Source organism: Dromaius novaehollandiae, chromosome 9 (assembly GCF_036370855.1).
Source record: "Dromaius novaehollandiae isolate bDroNov1 chromosome 9, bDroNov1.hap1, whole genome shotgun sequence".
Classification (NCBI taxonomy): Eukaryota; Metazoa; Chordata; class Aves; order Casuariiformes; family Dromaiidae; genus Dromaius; species Dromaius novaehollandiae.
In genome coordinates this window covers 13,272,231-13,291,249 of record NC_088106.1, presented here as the reverse complement: position 1 = coordinate 13,291,249, position 19,019 = coordinate 13,272,231, and the positions used below count along the sequence as shown (strand labels likewise).

The 19,019-nt window shown below is 50.5% G+C and overlaps 1 protein-coding gene across 4 annotated transcripts; it reads left to right on the top strand.

Annotated features, from left to right (window-relative positions):
* The first annotated feature begins 8 nt into the window (after positions 1–8).
* TFRC (transferrin receptor) lies at positions 9–16,910 on the top strand. Of its 4 annotated transcripts, none has more exons than XM_064516771.1 (19): positions 9–88; positions 1,994–2,064; positions 3,887–4,100; positions 4,741–4,960; positions 5,175–5,318; positions 6,022–6,118; positions 6,537–6,659; positions 7,954–8,049; positions 8,225–8,364; positions 8,748–8,917; positions 9,202–9,321; positions 9,988–10,073; positions 10,192–10,255; positions 10,633–10,700; positions 11,109–11,188; positions 11,597–11,678; positions 12,659–12,880; positions 13,376–13,516; positions 13,808–16,910. In XM_064516771.1, the coding sequence occupies exons 2-19, from the start codon at positions 2,032–2,034 to the stop codon at positions 14,048–14,050; spliced, it is 2,343 nt and encodes a 780-aa protein (XP_064372841.1). In that variant the 5' UTR covers positions 9–88; positions 1,994–2,031; the 3' UTR covers positions 14,051–16,910. The 4 variants fall into 4 exon arrangements, with proteins under 4 accessions (XP_064372841.1, XP_025949278.2, XP_064372842.1 ...); XM_026093493.2 differs by having other exon boundaries at positions 14–141; XM_064516772.1 differs by lacking the exon at positions 1,994–2,064 and having other exon boundaries at positions 15–141.
* Positions 16,911–19,019: the final 2,109 nt, after the last annotated feature.

Below are 19,019 nucleotides of genomic sequence, written 5' to 3'. Positions count from 1 at the left end.
CGGGCGCGGGGAGGGGGCGGGGCGCGCCTTGGCAGGCAAGAGCGGCGCCTCGGCGGCCGGTGCCGCAGTCGGGCCGTGGCGCGGTGAGGTGCGGTGCGGTGCAGGGAGGGGCGGTGGCAGCGGCAGCGGCAGCGCGCGCGGGTAAACAGGCGGGTAGCGCGCGTGCGCTGGCGCGGACCGTTGGGGGAAGGGGGAGGGGCGGCGAGGCGGCGGCGGCGGCGACCACCGGCGGGCCGCTGCCGGGCTGCCGCGGGCGTGCGGTGCGCGCAGCGCGAGCCCGGGGCGCGGTGCGGGCCGCGCCGGGGCGGGGAGGGGCGGTGCAGCAGCCCCGGCGGGTCCTGGCTGGCGGCGCGGCGCGCACGTGCCCGTGGCGGCGGCTGCCATGGCTGCCTGACCTTGAGGGCGGGCTGCACCGCGCCGCGGGGACAGCCCCGGGGCGCTCCGTCGCGGGGGGGCCGTGGGCGCAGGCCCGGGCGGGACGCCGTGCCGGGGTGGGGGGAGACGCGCCCTCGGCGGGCGGGATATCGCCGGCCCGCCTTATCTGGGGTGCCGCAGCCGGGCCCTGCCCTGCCGGGGGGCCGGGGCCCCCCAGCGCCGTGCGGGAGGTCACTCCTCTGCTTTAGTCCCCGGGGAGGGGAGGGGGCTGGCCGCCTCCGGGTGAGCGGCACCCGGCCTCCCTCCACGGGAGGAGCGGTGCCTCCTTTGCCCGTGAGACCCCCGAGGCACGGGGCCTTCCCTGCGGGCTGGTGCCCCCCTGGAGATGGCTGTGGGCTGCGAAGGTCTCGCTGTGACTTCTGCAAGGTGGCTGGTGCATCCCCACCCCGGGGGCTGGGTGGAAGGCATCCCCGCTAAAGCTCTCCTCCAGGCTTCCCCCAGGGTAGCTCGTCTTCTGCTCCCTTTGCAGGGGCTATGCACAGCCCTGTTGTTGGGCTCTGACTGCCATGGGAGTGCCTGGGCCCCCAATCGGGGCAGGTTTCTAAAACCTGCCAGAGGGTTTATCTGCATGTACCCTTGCTCTAAGCAAAAGGTGAAACAACGGATGGCCACCGTTAACCTTTGATCTTCTCTGCTCCCAATAACCTGATTATACTGCAGAGCTCCTAGACGTAACAGTAATCCACGTGCATCTGAAGACCTTAAACTCGCAGAGCACAGTTTCCCAGCAGCACTGCTCGAGGGCATGCTCGAGGGGTATGCTCTCAGCCACCTGTCCCAGCCCAAGCTGGCTAGGCACTAATTTGAAAAGCTTCATTAAGTATCTTTCCAGGAAAAAATGCTTAAACTAAAGTAACTCAAGTTCTAGTCTGTCTTTTAGATAAACCTACAGTCTAGAAAAATCCAAACTATAGAAGTCATTGAAATGCTTTTTGTGCTTTGACAGTTGCTCTTGGCTATTCAGGGAAACTGTCCAAATACTGAAATTGCCTTCATAAAGAGAGAAAGAACATAGCCGTCCAGAAGGGATCTTATAATTGAAAGAGTTTCTGTAGAGTGGGAATTTGTGCTGCTTCAGTTTACAGCGTTGTGCTGCTTCTGGCTACCAGTCAAGCTCTTGTCTTGATACTGTCATTGAAATGGACCCCAGGAACCTTTGCTAAGTAGCGCCCTTTCTCACCGCTGAGCAGCTGCCTCTTGCCAGCCCTCCCTAAGAGGTGGTGGCCTTAACATTAATAAGACCCTTGGCTGAATTTAGCCATTTGAGATTGTGTTCCTCATTTTTCTCCTCCTTTCCCCCTCCCAAGTGCTCAACAAAAAGATTCAGCTTGTCCATCTGAACTTATATCTGCAGTGGGAGTATGTGAGCTTATAGGTTGTGCTTCAAGGGTAATTGATGAGCCTGACGTATACTGACTACAACTGTTGTGACTTATACAGAAGCATGCACATAACATTTCTGGGCAAGCTTCCCACTCATAACGGTGACTGATTTTGGACCTCTTCTGTGGTGGGAGGGGAGCAGCCTGACTTGATGTGTTGCGTTCTGAACTTCTAGGGCTTTGGTCAGGTTGGTGGGCGCTCCTCCAGAAAGCAATGGACCATGCCAGAGCAGCAATTTCTAACTTGGTAAGACCTCCTGTCCCCTCATTTGTCTCAAGTTGGTGGGCTGACAATACTACAGTAGCAGAAGCAAGATCCAGTGGAGTCAATGTCAGTCTCACAGATGACAAATCCAAAGCACTGTTAGATATTACTTTGTGGGTTGTGAGTCTGAGCTACAGACTTCACTATAGCTGCCTAGCTATGATATGGAGGTGACTTAAAGCAGTTCAGTACTGGTGGGGTTATCGTTTACTGCTACTATGTCTTGAGTCTTTCAGGAAGCTGAAAAAGCGATAGGGAGGGGAGTGAGCCTTGAACAATGTTCCAGGAGGAAGTACTGCTGAGGAAGCTGACTTGATGCCTATCAAGACAATCAACATGTTCTATTATGTTATGGGGCAGGGGGGTGGGGGGTGGGAAACACATGCCAACCAGGAGTCCAGCCTTTGAATGTGATCTGTGCTTTGAAACAAGTATTCCAGAAGGTGGTAGCTCTGATTTCTGCTAGGTCAAGCCTGCTGATCCTAAAGTGCTAGGGCTGTGAAATGACCCTGGACTAGGACTGCAAATATGTTGGTCAGGTCTCTGAGCAGGTGTGGAGGACATGAGGGATTGAGATATGTCCTCTGCAAAGTGTCAGGGAAGGCAAAGTTCCCTACAGCTGAGCAGGAAGACTTTTTTTGCCAGGTTAAAGTGCAGTGTAGCCACTCAATTGTAGGTAGCATGATCAGGAATGGAACCGTGGGTCCAAAATGGCATGGGTTTAGTTTTGACAGTGTATGTGCTGAGAAATGTGGATGAGCTGCAGACTGTAACAGGGCTTGGGTGCTCATCACCAGCTGCTTCCCCAGTACAGTGGGGAGAGGCTGTGAGGCTCATTGCTCCCAGAAACATTCCTCTGGCCTCTAGCCAGTCCCCTGCATGTCCCCAGCATGTGCCCAAGCATGGCTGCGAGCAAGCCCAGCAGCTCTAATGCTAGTTCTGTGGTCCTGGTTAGTTCCTGGTTAAGCTTGGAATTGAGTTAACAGTGTCTGTTAACCTGAGTGTCTGCAGTGCATGCAGGCTGCCGTTCTGCGTGCTGTTGGACCATGCATCATAGCTGTTTAGAAAAGTGGGCTCTAGACTCGAAGTTTCTCTGTTTGGGCTCTGATAAAGATCTGTCAAACCACTCCAGTCTCTGGTAGAAGTGTGAGAAATGTCTTCTGCCAACAGGAAAGCTGAGGACAAGGAAAATAACAGGATTCCTTTGGGTCATCTTCATTGAGCCTTGCCACTTTATACTATTGACAAATATTACAATTTAAGAGTAGCCTGGGGCAGTTCAACGTAAGGTGATGCAGATACTGGATGAGATTATCTAGATCAAAGTGAATGCAGTTCAAAGGCACAACCATGGAGTGATTGTCTTCCCTTTTCTCCATCACCATCAAAGTTCCTTTATGTGCAAGTTGCACATATTCAGGTCAGATCAGTGCGCTCCTCCTGATTAGGACCAGGAGTTTCTGCTTCAGTCAGCCTTTGCCACAGAGTCATATGGGAAATGCCAGTGCTGTTGGCTGTGTCATATCTATTACAGAGTCCAAGCTGGACTGTGACCAGTATGGTTCTGAATTTGTGCAGGGCAAATAGACACTAGATGACCACCAGACACCCAGCGTGTGTCTGAGTCTAACTGAGTCTGTTCCAAGCTGCCTGCCTACCTGATTGACTGCTGACACTTGTGCTGCACTGGAGCAGTTTCAGATGAACAATCCGCGTTCAGTTTGGAGAATGGGTGCAGTTAGCTGGAAGGGCTGTTGAGTGATGTAGCAAACTCTTCCCCTCACATGACTGTTTTTCAACACAGTTCGGTGGCGAGCCAATGTCATACACGCGCTTCAGCATTGCTCGGCAAACGGATGGCGACAACAGCCATGTGGAGATGAAGCTGTCTGCTGATGATGAGGAAGGAGGGGAGATTGGGAGGCAGGAGCACCTGCACACCAGCATGGGGCAGCCACGGAGGACTGGCAAGAACCTCTGCTTCCTTGTCATTGCAGCTGTACTCCTCCTTTTGATTGGTAAGGACAGATGGGACGCAGCTGCATGAAGTAGACTGATCTTGAGCGTACCTGAGGCCTTTAACATTTGAATTTGTATTTTTTCAGAAGATAATTGTAAGAGCTTGGATCCAGGCTGCAGCTTCTTGTCACTAACTAAATCTCTCTGGCTCAGGCTTGTGGTATGGAATTAGCATGAATCATTGCAAGTTTGACAGCAGAACTGTGTGGATCTGTTTCTAAAGGGCAAACTGGTCAGTGTGGCCAGGGTACTGGTTTCCCCTTGATCGACTAATGCTTCTCTAGAGATGTGGGTGAACACATCAGTAAGACCTCTGGAAGCTGAAGCATTTAGCATTTGCCGGTTCTTCAAAGGCTTTTACAGTGCTACCAACTTAAAACAAACAGTCTCCTCCTTGAATGGTGCTGGAGAGATTCTGCCAAGCACAAGATCAGATATACAGTGTCCTTTAAAACATTTCAGCTCAGGCAAAATGTCAGGCTGTGTATCTGTCTGACCGTAGGTATGCCAGCTTTTAAAAATGGTGTGAGAACAGAGGTGCATCTGTACCCTAAGAGCTGCTTTGAATGTACTTGTCTGATGTTGGCCTGGCTTAGTCTTCTTTCTTGAAGCACAAAGAAATACCTGTTCTGTCCATAGGGTTTCTGATTGGCTACTTGAGTTACCGTGGACGAATGCAGATGACTGCCAAGTGTCTAGATGGAAGTGGCAGGTGTGAGATGACTCCTACTGCATCTTACTTAGTGGATGCTGATGAAACTGAGGAAGAGATGACAAGATCGTATGTCCTCTACTGGCCTGAACTCAAAGAACTTTTTTCAAATAAGCTGTCAGCCAGACGTCTTGAAGACAACTTGAGGTAATAGTTCCAGAAAGCTTAGCTATAGCTAAGAAAGAGGCACAGCTGGTGAACAGAGCTTAAGCTCCTTTGGGGAACAAGGGTCTTAAAGATGTTGTGGGGTGGCATCTCATTAAACATGGCTTTAAATGGCCTGCCCAACTTGGGTTTGCTGGCTGGGATACTGTAGTGCATACTGGTACATTAGCCTAAGCTATAAATCTGTTGCCTACAGGCAAAGAGCAAATAGGAAATCTTTTGAAGCTGGCCTGAGTGAAGATGAGAGCATGGCCACCTACATTCATGACCAGTTCAACAGCTTTCTCTTGGATAAAGTGTGGAACGATGAGCACTATATTAAACTACAGGTCAAAGGCAGGTATGTTAATGAAGAGTTGCAGATCTTTACTTTGCAGCGTGGATCTTTGTAGTCCAAGCAGTTGCAAAGACTGTGAGCCAGTTGTCCCTCTCCAAAGGAAACTACAGTACAGCTCAGCAATGGCTACTGCTGTCTTTTCACAGGCTTTCTAAATCCCAGGTGTCTGGTAGCAGGCCTCTGGATTCTTCCTGGCACAGCTGTTTCTTCAAAGCATGCTTAAGAGCTGGAGAGAAAACAGAATTTAAAAAAAAAAAAAAATCTAGCTGAAAGGCAGGCTCCTTCTGTCTAAAGCTGCTAGTATGGGTGGCTGTCATGCAACCTATAAGGGTGTTGCAGACCTGGCTCCAGCTTCTCGTAGCTCAGGGGTATCAACAGGCGTTGGATGACAACTCACACTGGTGTGTCTTCCTGTCCCTTTGTGTGAGAAGAAAAATGAATTTGCTTGGCTTCTTTTATGAGGGGATTAATGAGAGACTGAGAAGCACAGATTACGTTTGTACTACCTGTTTTAAAAACTAGCCTTCGCTAATGTCTCTGAACAGCCCCAGAGGTTGTTGTGTGAAACTACTGGTAAGAGTCTACCTGTTTCAGACTCTGCATTGACTTGATCAGAATTACAAGGGCATAGACTGAAACGTGGGACCTAGCTAAATATGCAGGCTGTATATGAAAGAGTATAACATTGTCTCCTGACATTTAACAGCATCAACAACAAGGTGTCTATTCTGGAAGATGATAGAGAAGAAGAACTGGAGAGTCCTGATGCATATGTGGCATACAGCAAAAATGACTCAGTCTCTGTAAGTGACGCAGAAGATCCTGGGGATATGCTTGCATGCTTACCAGGTGGCAATGTCTAAAATGTATCCCTTCAATATATGTACTGTATAAAGCCCACCCCAGATACAGAGCTGGGGAGGGTAGGGGCAGGGGAAGGGGATAGATGGAGAAGGAGAGGGTCCATGCAGTTTTCTTGGTTCAGCAAGATGCAAAAGTAGCTGTCTGTTTAGACTTTTTTGCTGAGATCCAGCCAGGAGCCTTGACAGAAGTGCTGCTCCAACAAGCATGTTGCATGTGACCAGAGTCTGCATTACTGAACTCAAACTCCCTGCTGTTAATGCTGGGCTGATGTGTTCCAGGCCCCATGACTTTGTAGACTGCTTAAAGTATCTTATTGTCTGAGGACTGCTGCATTTATAAGCAGTATCTATGTTCCAGGGCAAACCAGTGTATGTGAACTACGGAGAGAAGGCCGATTTTCAGAAGATGCAAAAGTCAGATGTTTCACTGAATGAATCTGTTGTCATCGTCAGAGCTGGAAAAATTACCCTTGCTGAGAAGGTGAGCAGTCTCTGCCCCGGAAGCTTGGTCAAACTTGGCAGGAAGGAGATAGAGGTGTGCCTTCAAAAGGAGGAAGACTGTGTCTCAGTTCAAGCCTCTAGAACTCATCTGCAGGCTTGTCCTACAGGACTGGTCTTGGTTGTTTGTGTTAGGCTTCCACGTGCAAGCCTGGACACCAAGGCTCAGTGGAGCTAGTTACTTGTGGGAGTGTTGTCCTTGGCCTCTGGCAGTCTGGTTGGGACAGCTGAGTGTCCAGAATGATAGAGCTGGGAGGCAGAGGCAGGCAGCCTGTGATCCGGAGGGCAAGGACCACGGGGTGTAGTGCTGGCTGGTGTTGTTATAAGCAGAAATGAAGCTGCCAAAAGCAGAACTTTCTCATCTCTAGAGCACCTCTTGCTACTGCAGCCAGATACTTTCAAAGCTTGGTGGCAGTGTCTCACTTGGTTTCTTGCTGAGTGTTCAGTAGGTCCAAGCATCGGTGCCCACATAGGTGCCACCATTGTCTGCCCAGCCAGCTGGCTTGTGTGTTGCTGTAATGCTCCCTTTACAGGAAACAAAACCAAATAGCCAAGCAGCCTAAAGAAGCTGAGTCCTTCTGCACACAAGCCTGTTCTAGGTCTGCCAGAGAACTGCCCTTCACATGGGTGCTTGTGGGGAGACTGGGGCATAGGATTCTTTCCTGCAGCATGCCAATACAGCTGTGTCTGGCTATGTGCCTCATAGACACAGGCAGAGCTGAAAGGCGCTTCCACAAGTGCTTGCTGCCTCTATGCTCCCTTTCCACCTTGTAAACTGGTGTCTGGTTTTGCAACAGTGTTTCTACCTGTGGTGTATAAGAGGCAGCTGGGTTGTAGGTGTATTAAACTGGGGCTTGACTTAACTAAGCCACTTCCCTCCCCCCGCCCCTGCCATTTTCTTTGTGAAGATGTGCCTCCAGTGACTGCTTATCTTGGCTTGATACTAATCTACCTGTGAGAAATCAGCCTGAGCATAATAAAAAATAAGATCCTTCTGAGCCTCTCTCAGAAACAAGTTTGAGTTGAACAAATAGTGGGGTCGGACACTAACCATGGAGACCATCCTAATTCAAGGGGGTGTCACTCACACTGTGTCCAGAGTGAGGCTGGGCTGCTTGCATTCAGCCTTTTTATGTTGGTGTCAGATGACTGTTAAAATCCTCTGCAGAGTTGGGCATGCATTGAGAAGCTCAACCCCTCACACCGTTCCTCAGTCTATTTTCACAGTCTCCTGGCTTGCTGTGTAAATGTGCAGCTGATGTTGCTCTTTGCTTCAGGTTGCAAATGCCAAAGAGGTAGGAGCAGTTGGTGTCCTGATGTACCTGGATCCGGATAATTACAAGGACACGGATGGACTTGTCCCCTTTGGGCATGTGAGTATGTGACTAGCTCTCCTGTCTGCTGCTCTGATGAGCCTTCTTCATTGTGGACTGCAAACTGCAGCAGTCTTCCTGCAGGCCTCCAGCTTAGCAGTGTTTCATGTCCTTGTGTAGATGACAACTCTCAGTCTTCTGTGTGAGACCTGAGGACTCTTCTTGCCTTTCACAGGCCCACCTTGGCACCGGAGACCCTTTCACTCCAGGCTTCCCTTCTTTCAACCACACCCAGTTCCCACCAGTCAAATCTTCAGGACTACCCCACATTGCTGTTCAGACCATCTCCAGCCAAGCAGCAAACCGGCTGTTCAGGTAATGGTCTCTGCTGGCTTGCAGGCTAGGCTGTTGGCCCTATTGGTGGCAGTGAGGATGACGTTGAGGTGCTGTGAGCCCAGGGAGCTCTCTGCTGGCCTCTGCCATGTATCTCAGGGAGCACTTAGTAGGGCTGGCTGGAGAAATGTCACTTGTCTGACATGTCTTATTGCTTAAAGACAGATCTTAATTTAGTACTGTGTTCCCCTTGGCCTCTCAGCATTCTCCTTCGCCACATGTAATTAGCAGTACAGGGTTGCAAGCTAAGTTCTGAGTAGGCTCTGAGCAAGGCTGCCCCTGCAGTTTTAGGCTTGCTTTTCTCACAGGAAAGGTAAATGAGGCTAGAGATGGACAATGAGTTCAAAGGATCTCTTTCCCCTCAGGAAAATGGATGGAAGCCCATGTTCCCTGGAGTGGAGAGGTGGAATCATGGACTGCAAGGTGATGCTGAGCAGCACGAGCAAGAAGACAGTGCAACTGACGGTGAACAATGTCATGGTGGACAGGAAGATTCTAAACATCTTTGGTGCTATCAAGGGGTTTGAAGAACCAGGTAGGAGCAACTGGCTTGTGGCTCAGATTTAAGGGGGCCTCTTCCTATTCTGTCATCTTCAGAGCGTGGCAGCTGCTCCCAGACAAAGGCAACCAGATCATCAGCAAAACCAAGATCTTTCTCTGAACTGAGCTGCCAGGGAAAGTCTAAATAAAGACAGTGAGTCAGATACAGGGGTCAGACTCTATACTGTGTTCCTAGCGTGGAAGTTCAAAGCTGCTTCTGATGGAAAATGTTTGCAGCATGAAGCTTGCAGCTCAGAGCTCTTGATGTCTCCTTTATAGATCGGTATGTTGTGATCGGAGCCCAGAGAGACTCCTGGGGCCCAGGAGCAGCCAAGGCTGGTGTTGGAACTGCCATATTGTTGGAACTTGCCCAAGTTATCTCAGAGATGGTGAAAAACGGTAAATATTTGAGCACAAAAGCTTGGGGCGGGGTGGGGGGGAGGATGTTAAATCCTACAGGATCAGCTCTGTGGGCTTGCATTGGAGAGCTCAGTTGCAAAATAATCCCTTGAGAAGGTGCAGGAAATCTGACAAAGCTCTCTGAGATGCTGTGCTCCCTAACTTGCCCAGCATGGACAACTTGTCTGCAGCAAGCACTTGTTTCCAAGGGGCTTACCTGCTTATATCCAGTTTAGCTTGAATGCAAGAACGTCCTTGGATAACATGCATTGAAAACCTCAGACTTGAGCTGCGGCCAGCCTGAAGGTAGAAAATATTGAAGTAGCTGACCAGCTGGAGGATTGGAGATGGCCTGGTGGCACTTAGCGCAAGTCTCCACTCTTGTCTCCAGGGTTGATTCTGGGCTCTGGCAGCTAAAGAAGAGGGTGGTGGGGAGGGATGGAGATGGCATGGCTTTCCCGCACAGCTCTGGAGAGAGAAGGGGGTGCAGGGTACAGTGTCCTTGATGAGACTGATGTGCAGGAGTGTCTGCACAGAATGCTTCAGCTCTGCCTGTTGAGCAGTAGGTGATTCATCAGCCCAGGCTCTCAGTAATCTACATCTCCATGGGGGAAGGGCATAGATCTCAAAATCTCTCCCCCGCTCTCCCCCTCTCTCTATCTGCAGATGGCTATAAACCAAGGCGAAGCATCATCTTTGCTAGCTGGAGTGCAGGAGAATACGGAACTGTGGGTGCTACTGAATGGCTGGAGGTACTTTTCTTTCATAGACTTCTGCAATGACTGTTAATTTCTGATTCCCTGCTCCCATGGATGAAACACCATGGTGTTGCACTGTTGCCATTCATCTTACACTTCTGTTTTGTTTTAGGGATACTCTGCCACACTGCATGCCAAAGCCTTCACTTACATTAACCTGGATGCTGCAGTCCTAGGTAACTTGCCACTCTGTTCAGTTTCTCGAAGCCAGGTTGCACCAGAATGGCTTGGCAGATGCTCCTTAGCGTACAGAAATGGAGACTGCCCGGGCTGTGCCAGGGCTGGTATTGAGTTTTTGACTGAAGGTTGGCATGACTCCCTTTATCATGGATCGGTTGTCATTGAAGCTGGAAGGTTGCTGCCACTTGAGCCAGAAGGAGACAATTCTGCTAGGTCCAGACAGATTCTGCCCTGTGTCTGCCAATGATCCTTTGTGAACACCTGTAGATCAGTTGACCCAGGAGGTGTTATTGCTGCTCAGCTGGAGGACTGGGCTGCTCTAAAAGTAATGGTTAGCTGTGGCAGCATGTCAGACACCTTTCCTGTCTTGCAGGCTGGAGAGACATCAAGATTTCTGCCAGCCCAATGCTGTACACACTACTGGAGAGAACTCTGAAGGGGGTGAGTTGAAGGGCCTTGGGCTGACCAAGACAATATAGTTTCAGGACAAACTGAAAGCTGCTAGAGCTGTACTGGGCCACTTGCTTCAGCAGAGCTGGCACCTTTAGAAGAGAAGCATGTTTAGGAGAAAGGGCTGAGACACTCTTGAGGGCTTTGTCTATAGACAGCTGGCCTGTAGGTATTGCAGTTCATGCATCTGGAATCTAAAACTAGCAAATGCCACAGTTCAGTGGGGGGTGAATGTCTGTCCCGCATGGACTGTGCCTGTGTGCAGAAAGATCAGGAGAGCACACCTGACTTTGGCATCTGTGTAGTAATGAGCTCTGGGGCAGACCCACCAACTTGCAGGCAGCCTGGGAGCCCAAGCAGAGGCCAGAACAAGAACAGTGACTGTCAGTCTCTTTCCAGGTGATGGACCCAGGAAAGGCCCAGTCAGCAGATGGAGGAAGCCTGTTGAACAGAGTTGGCTCTGACTGGGTAAAAGCAGTGTAAGTCTCTTGATCCCGCTGTTTAGGAAAGCAAGTCTCCATAAAGAAACAAATTAAACAGCTTCTGCTCTTTGTGCTGGAATGCAGCACTGCTGTCTGGGGCAGGCTCTACCTACCATGATGAGGGCAGGCAAGCGTGGACAGCACAGCACTAGCTGTGCTTTGTGCCGCCCCAAGCTGCCTGTAGGCAATTCAGACAGCTTTTTGTAGGGCAAGAACAGCCTTGCACAAAGACCAATGGCTGGAAATGGACAAGCAGCCTCAGCACTTGTCTGGGACTTCTTGCCAAAACCTGCCCAGTCTAGATAGGGTAGCCCAGATGGCTCAGAGCTTCAACTCCAGGGCTTTTGGCTCTTTTCCTGGGATGTTTAAACCAGTTGGTAACTGCTCAATACCTGTCTCTTGTAGTGTTCCCCTTGGCCTGGGTGATGCGGCATTCCCTTTCCTGGCATACTCAGGAATCCCAGTGGTGTCCTTTGGTTTCTACAATGTAAGTATTGTGTGCCTGCTTGGTATATTTGCTCTATGGAAAATGCTGTAACAATATTTGCCCTCCAGGTTGGCAGAGCACAAGGTGCTGCTCCCAAACTCGACTTCCATGCAGGAGTGCTTCTGGGAGAGGGGAGACAGCCTCTGGGCCTGGTGGCTATGGCGGTACTCTGTGTAGGCTTCTCCTCAGGCACGGCTGGCGTACAGTCTCTGTTCCAGAGTTTTGAGCCTCTGTGTTTTGTTGGGAGAGGGGGCCCTCTCTCTTCTGGAGGCTCAAATGTCAACGCTTCAGAAGCTAAGTTCACTAAACAGATCTCAGCTTTCTTCTGCTGCTGCTTTAATGAAAGGATGTACTAGAGCCTGCTGTTTAGGAAGCAAAGTGCACTGGGGAAGCTGTATAGCTAGCCAGAGGCAAGTACTAACTTGCTGTCTGTACCTGCTACTGCAGCTTGGGGCTAGCAAAAATGGCATCAGCTAGGCAGTTCGCTCTCTTATCGTAGAGTCCAGGTGTGTGGCTGGGAGCTGAGCAGAACTAGACTTGCTGGTAAGAGCTTCCTTGGCTTATGAATGCTTGGACTTTTAGTGTCAGACTTCAAAAAAAACAAAACAAAACAAAAAACCTTAAATCAACCCACTCAGAAGTCTCGGGGGGAGGGAAGGGTTCTGCTAGCACATACACAACTAGGTGCTGAGGTTTGTCCACCCACAGCTCTGCAGAAGAACCCTAGTAGGACTGAGGTCTATGTGTTTTCAGGTCTAATGGACTAGCAGAGCATCCTGATGATTACTGAAAAGCGTGAGAGACTAGATGCAGGAGCTCCCTTCCCCTGCCTTGTGCTTCAAAGTTTTGCTGCTCAGATCTCACTACTTACAGGCTTAAGAGGATGGGGGAGTGGTGGAAATAGGCAAACTATAGTGGGAGGCAAAAATTCCTAGCTGGAGAGGCATTCCTGCCCAACTCCAATGCATTCTGCCCTGCAGAAAGATGAGGAATACCCCTTCCTGGGCACCACTCAGGACACTGTGGAGAACCTGAAGAAGATTACCAACTTGTATGGTCTTATCCGTGCTGCTGCAGAAGTGGCTGGACACATTGCTCTCAGACTTACCCACGATCATGAGCTCTACCTGGACTTCGGGAGGTACAGTGAGGAGCTGCTAGAGTTCCAGGAGAAGTTTTTGGACTATGATCAGGAAGTGAAGGTAAGGCTTTGAGTGCACCGAATCCCTGTAGACTGTTACGGTGCCTTGTGGTAACAAGGCTCTGTGGCTACTGAATGCAGTAGAATAGACATCTTCCTCCTCTTGAGATAAGGATGTAGCAAGATGTGACCTGAATTGATGCTTCTTATGGAGCAGTACAAACAGACTAGCTGCAGAAGACGACAGACTTAGCTAATCTTGCTGTGGTGAGTTCTTGGAAACTGATGTGGATGCAATAGTTTCTAGTCCAGTTATCACTCAGTGCAGTGCATCTTTGCATCTCATTTGCATCTCTGCTGAAAGGGTAAAAGAAACTGTGGGGGTGGGGAGAGATATCACTGAGTTCAGTGACCTCAGAAAAGACTGCCAGGAACTTGCTCTGCTACTAAGTTTAAACTTAATGTGGAGAGAGGAAAAAAAAAAAAAAAAGAGAGCTCTCTGTAGGAGAGCAGCAAAAGAAGAAAATCAGGTTTGCTAACAACGCTTCCCTTGCAGGAGCTTGGGCTGACCTTGGATTGGCTATTTTTTGCCCGCGGAGACTTTCAGCGAGCCGTAGATGGACTGAGAAGAGACATCACAAACAGTGATAGGGAAAACAAGGTCATCCGCAGAGCCCTGAATGACAGGATCATGAAGGTGGGTCCTTACAACCAGCTTTCCTTTTTTCACAAAGGAGGTTTATACTGGTTGGGATGGGCCTTTTACTTAGGAGCCATGGGCACTGCAGATCCGAGTATTTCCTGCTTGCTTAATGTTAATGTCACTGACTTCCCTGCCTGCTGTCGGGAGACCTTCTGGCCCTTACAGAACTCCTGTGGGAAAGGGCTGGATGGGAATGAGAGCCTGGGGGTTAGTGATGGGGCAGATTAGGGAAGAAATAAACTTGGGAGGTGAGACAGTAACCCTAAACTTGCACCTCTACTCCAGGTGGAATATGACTTCCTCTCCCCGTATCTGTCACCAAAAGATGTTCCCTTTCGCCACATCTTCTTCGGCAAAGGCTCCCACACCCTGCAGAGTCTGCTGGAGCACCTGCAGCTGCTGAAAACCAGCAAGAGCAGCGTGAATGGGAGCATGCTGAAAGAGCAGCTGGCCCTAGCGACCTGGACAGTTAAGGGGGCTGCCAATGCCTTAGCAGGGGACATCTGGGATACAGACAATGAGTTTTAGACACAGCAAGCACCTGGCTAAGGTACAGAATTAGGGAAACCCACTCCCTAACATGGCATTATATTTCTGTAGAGAATTTTTTTTGGCAGCAAATCTTTTTTTGACCAAAGTTGAGCTTAAATTTAAAATTTCACCTTGACAAATTCATAGGAGGCAGTTTTAAAGCAGGTACTAGGATTATCATGAAACTTCTTCTGACCAGGCTTCCCTCTGAACACAGTCCAAACCGGTCACGTACAGCTGCTTGTGGGGCTTGCTTTCTGGTGTACTTGAGAACAAACAACTCGGGCAAATCCTGAGCTGGTACCTTAAGTGGGGAGGTACCACATCTATTTAGGGTTTTAATTGTTTGCCTCCTAAACCTACTGATAGAACAGGGAATGGATTCCTCTAGCATTTATAATGAGGATCTCTTCCCTGGCAGGGAGCTGCAGAGACAAACCTGTAGCTCAAAAATAAAACAACACAGTAATAGCCCGTAAGTGCTAGATTATCAGCAAGCTCTGAAGTGCCCAGCCTCCCCCGCCCCGCTAAAGGGCAGTGGCCTAACATCTTGGAGACATGCTTCTTCTAAGGCAGGTCTCGATACCCAGGGGAGATGAGCCAAAGACTATCAGATGCCCCCCTCCTATGCCCTGAGGTGACACCTCAGTGAGTCCTGCAGCATTGAGAAATGGCTCTAGATTGGTGCTTCAGACCTTGCTGCTCTGGGGCCTTTTGTGAAATCGAGTCTCTTGCTGGCCAAACCCTGTTTGGCTGATGCCATTGTGCAGGACGGCTCTTGTTTGGCACTGAGATATTTATTTGTTTATTTATTTATCAGTGACAGCGTTCACTATAAATGGTGTGGTTTTTTTATAGAAGATAATTATCGGAAGCAGTGCCTTCCATAATTATGACAGTTATACTGTCGTTTTTGAATAAAGCAGCATCTGCTATTACAATCAAACATGATACTGGAACTTTGCATTTAAAATACTCTAAATATGCCCCCCCCCCCCCCCAAAAAAAAAAAAATTATTTGAAAACTAGCAATTAAGCTTTCTGTGGCAAAAACACCCCTCTGGAAGAAACTCAAAGACATAAACCTGGTACTAAGTCTCTGGGTTGCGTTCCAAATTGATCCTTGAAATGCTGAAAACTCGGGTGGAAAAATCAAATAGAAATTTGGCTTCCCTGGAGTGTCCATGCCTCTCAGTGGGGGTTAGGCATCCCTTACCCCCCTCCTGCCCCCCATGCCTTGTGCTCACATGGGGAGCACAGCTTCCTTCCTGTTTCTGGCCTTGGCTGAGGGGCAGAAGCACTACTGAGTGAGGCGATAAAAGGCCTCATTATGCAGCCTTAGCTCCACCCACTACGACACACAAGTAAACTTGTACCTCAGATTAGGCATTGGCCCATTTTTTTAAATGGCAGCTTCCTGCAAACTTCCAGTACCTTATGTATCATGAAACCTAACTGACATTATCGGGGGCAGTGTCTTCCATAATGTGTAAAGAACAAGGTAGTTTTTGCCTACCACAGTGTTATATCGGAGGCAGTGACCTCCATATGTTGCACTATGGGTGTACGTAATTATCGGGGACAGTGTTTCCCATAATTGTTCTATGCTTATCATGCAATGTCATCTGCAAAGCTTGATGGTTAGTATCTAACATGGATCAACTTCCTGCAGTCCTATTTTTTTTCACTCTCCTGTGGTGATGCAGATACAAACTTGTCTGTTATGTACTTTTCAGACTCTACCTGCTCTGTAGGCTGAACTGTTTCAATAGCTGTGCTGTCTTGAATTGGCTTCCTACCTCCAGTCACGAGACTGGTGTTTGAATGTTTTAGGGAAACTAGGCTAGTTAGATTGTGCTCTGTGACTTAGTGAACTTCCCTCAAATCAGTTATGAAGGCTTGGGGAATTAAAGGTGAATGTATGGTTTTGGGCTGACTGTCCAGAGGGCTCTGGTCACCGCTCTAGACAGGTGCGTGTACTACTTAGAGGCAGAGGTTGGCTTACTTTTTTGCTCTGTTGTGGTGAAGCTGGTGTGCGTACATGGGAAACTGCTTGTTGCCCTCCCTAGGTCTCACTGGAAACTCCAGTCTTGCCTCAGGGGGTGGGGAAAAATCACTGGCACCTTTCTGATGGTGCCTCTCTGCTCCCTAATCTGAAGCTGAAACTGCTTCTCTCTTCATTTGACATCTGGTAAACTGTTGTGTATATTCCCCAAAAGCAGCTCTCCGTTTGCGGACAGCCCCTATTTTGTAAAAAAAAATGAATAAATAATTCAGTCTAGCTTTTAAACCTAAAACATGAGTGACCTGAGCCCTGGCAGTAGTCCTCAAAATAAAGAACACTGTTTCGGTGGAGAGACCTGGGCCGGGTCCCACCTAGCGGCACTGCCACAAGGAATGGGCAAGGACAAGCCCACAGCCTGTGCCATGCGTGACTCCAGATGGCTCACAGACTTGCATGGGTTGGATTTTCATTGGCCTTTCTAGGAGACATATGTCCAGGCTTGTGCAGCTCTTATTTCTTCCTTGACTACCTTGCCCTCTCTGAAACACATGTACCACCCTGTCTATGTTGCTGTTTCCTAGTGACGCTTCTCCAGATGGCATTTAACAGCTGCTGTCTGGGGAGTCCTCGCTTTAGTGTTTGCATGCATCTTGATGTCAGACTTAATCATGCGCTTTGTAACCAGCAGAGAAAGACAAAAAACTGTTTCTTAGCTAGCCAACACAACTATGACTACTGGGATGTCAGTATGCCTTGTTTGGTACTGGCGTCTGACTCGGTGTGGGGTGCTAAAGTCTGTTTCTAGGTTACCTGCTCTCTGCTTGAATAAAGATTTAAAGCTTGAACACTCAACTCCTTGTGGATTTTTGTGAAGCCTTGACAGTGTTGCAGCAGTTGGTGAGCTCAAGCAGCTGGAGGAAGGCTCCTCTCCTGCCAAATCAGAACTGTTAATTACATAGTAGCTCCTAGCAACTCTCCCTGGTAAAGGGTTTGCCAGCAAATACCACCTTGTTGACTTGCGATAGTAAGCACAAACTGCGCTGCACTGCACTGCTAGGAGTGCTTTGAGAGCCATGGGAGTCTTGGATGAAGACTTCGACAATGATGTGGAGGAGTAATTTACAAGAGCCCCCTCAGGCACCCCTCTCCCTTCACGTCCATCACCTACCTGCTGCCTTGAAGTTGCTGTGCTGCCCCAAAATAGCCTAGTTTACGTCAACAATATCCCCTCTGGCCGTATTAGGGGTATACGCCGGGGCCTGCAGAATTGGAAGGAGGATGAGAATGTCAGACTTCCCACCTGCTCCAGCTTTGTGACTCGCGGACAGTAAGAAGCCCCCTCTGGTGAGGGCACTGCTGTGGTCAGGTGAGTCCATGCCCCAGGAAGCCAGAGCTTACAGCCTGACCCCTTCTCTGCCACAGGCCTCCTACCTGGTGCTGTGAGTTGGGGGCTCAGGTACAACTGTGCAGTGCTAGTGGGTTGCAGCCTTTCCCAGTCTGACCCCAGCAAGGTGATACAGGGGTACTCTGGGTAATGGAGCAAGTTGGGGGTGGAGAAGGGGGAGGGGGGAGGAATGAAAACTCCTGTGCCCTTTCGTAAGGGATTTGGGGCCCCTCTGCCCCAGCCATGGGCTGAAGGCAATTTCCTAACTCCTGCCTTGTCCCTGCCCTTCATGGCCAACTTGGATCCCCGCACTAAAGGCCACAGGGACTGAGCACAAATGGGTTCAGCTGACTTTGGTTATTGCTTAAAATCACAGAGAGCTCTGACAGCGTGGGAGCTACATCCCCCTGTTCTGAGGCTGGTACTGCTTCACTGGTTCGGGGCTTTGCAGTTTAAGCATCTCTCACTGAATTAAGGGAGCTGAACTCAGCTTCTCTATGCTCTCCTCCCCCTCCCTGCTTCGATGTGCCCAGCCTCACCGTATCTCCTCCTTCACAAGCAAGGTCGAGGACTAGCAGGGTTTGTGGTGGGAGGGAGCAGGGCCAGGAGCACCACTACCTCCTTATCAGGGCCCTGCAGCAGCTCTCATCCCCCTGATCCCAAGGTGGGCAACTTGCTTGTTGAAAGTCAGGCAAGTTGGACGCTCTCTTCTCACCACCAAAACTTGGCTCTGCTCCTTTCCCTTCAGTGAAAGGCCAAACACTATATTCCCAGGGTGCTTTGCACAAACTGGGGCCTCCCTGCACAGGCTGGGGCTGTGCAAAGCTCTGCTTCTCAAGGTGGACTTGGCTGAAGCCAAGGAGGGTGCGAGTGCAGGGAGGGAGGCAGCACAGGACATGTACTGCACAGACATGGGGTTGCAACTCTCCTTCCCTGCGTGCATCAGAGCCACAGCCTTGCAGGTGGCTTTGCTGGACCTATTCAGCAGCAAAAGCAACACTGAGCCGGTGCAGAGCCACTTGTTGCTCAGGGCAGCTCTCACCCTGGGCCCCTGAGGAGCAAGGGGCCGCAGGAGCAGGGCAGGAAGCCCACGGGGTGGAGGGGACACGCAGGCACCATGCATGGGTGGCAGAGCATTTCCGCGTGCCTGTGGCAGCCTCTGGGAGCCCTGGGGCTGGGTGCTGCCCCGGCGTCCAGCACCTGGCTGTGCCCACCGGGGGCTGTGACCTTGTGCCACCTTCCAAGGGCAAAACTGGTCATCTCGGCTCTGCCTGGCACGGCAGGGCCTTCCACCAGCCCGCGCTGCTTCTCTCGGGCCGGGGTGAGTCACCCCCGCGGCGGGGCGGGGGAAGGCGCCAAGCTGGGCTTCTCCAGAGAGGCAGCAGAGGCTGCAGGCACGGGAGAGGCCCGTGCATCCGTCCGTCCCCGCGCGGCCGCCCGGCGCCTCCCGCCTCCGCCGCCCCCCGTTACGTAAGGCGGCGGCGCGGCGCCTTTAAGGGCGGGCCGGGGGCCGGGCGGGCGCGCGCCGCCCCGGGAGCTCGCGCCGGCCGCGGCAGGAGGCGGCGGCGCCGGGTAGG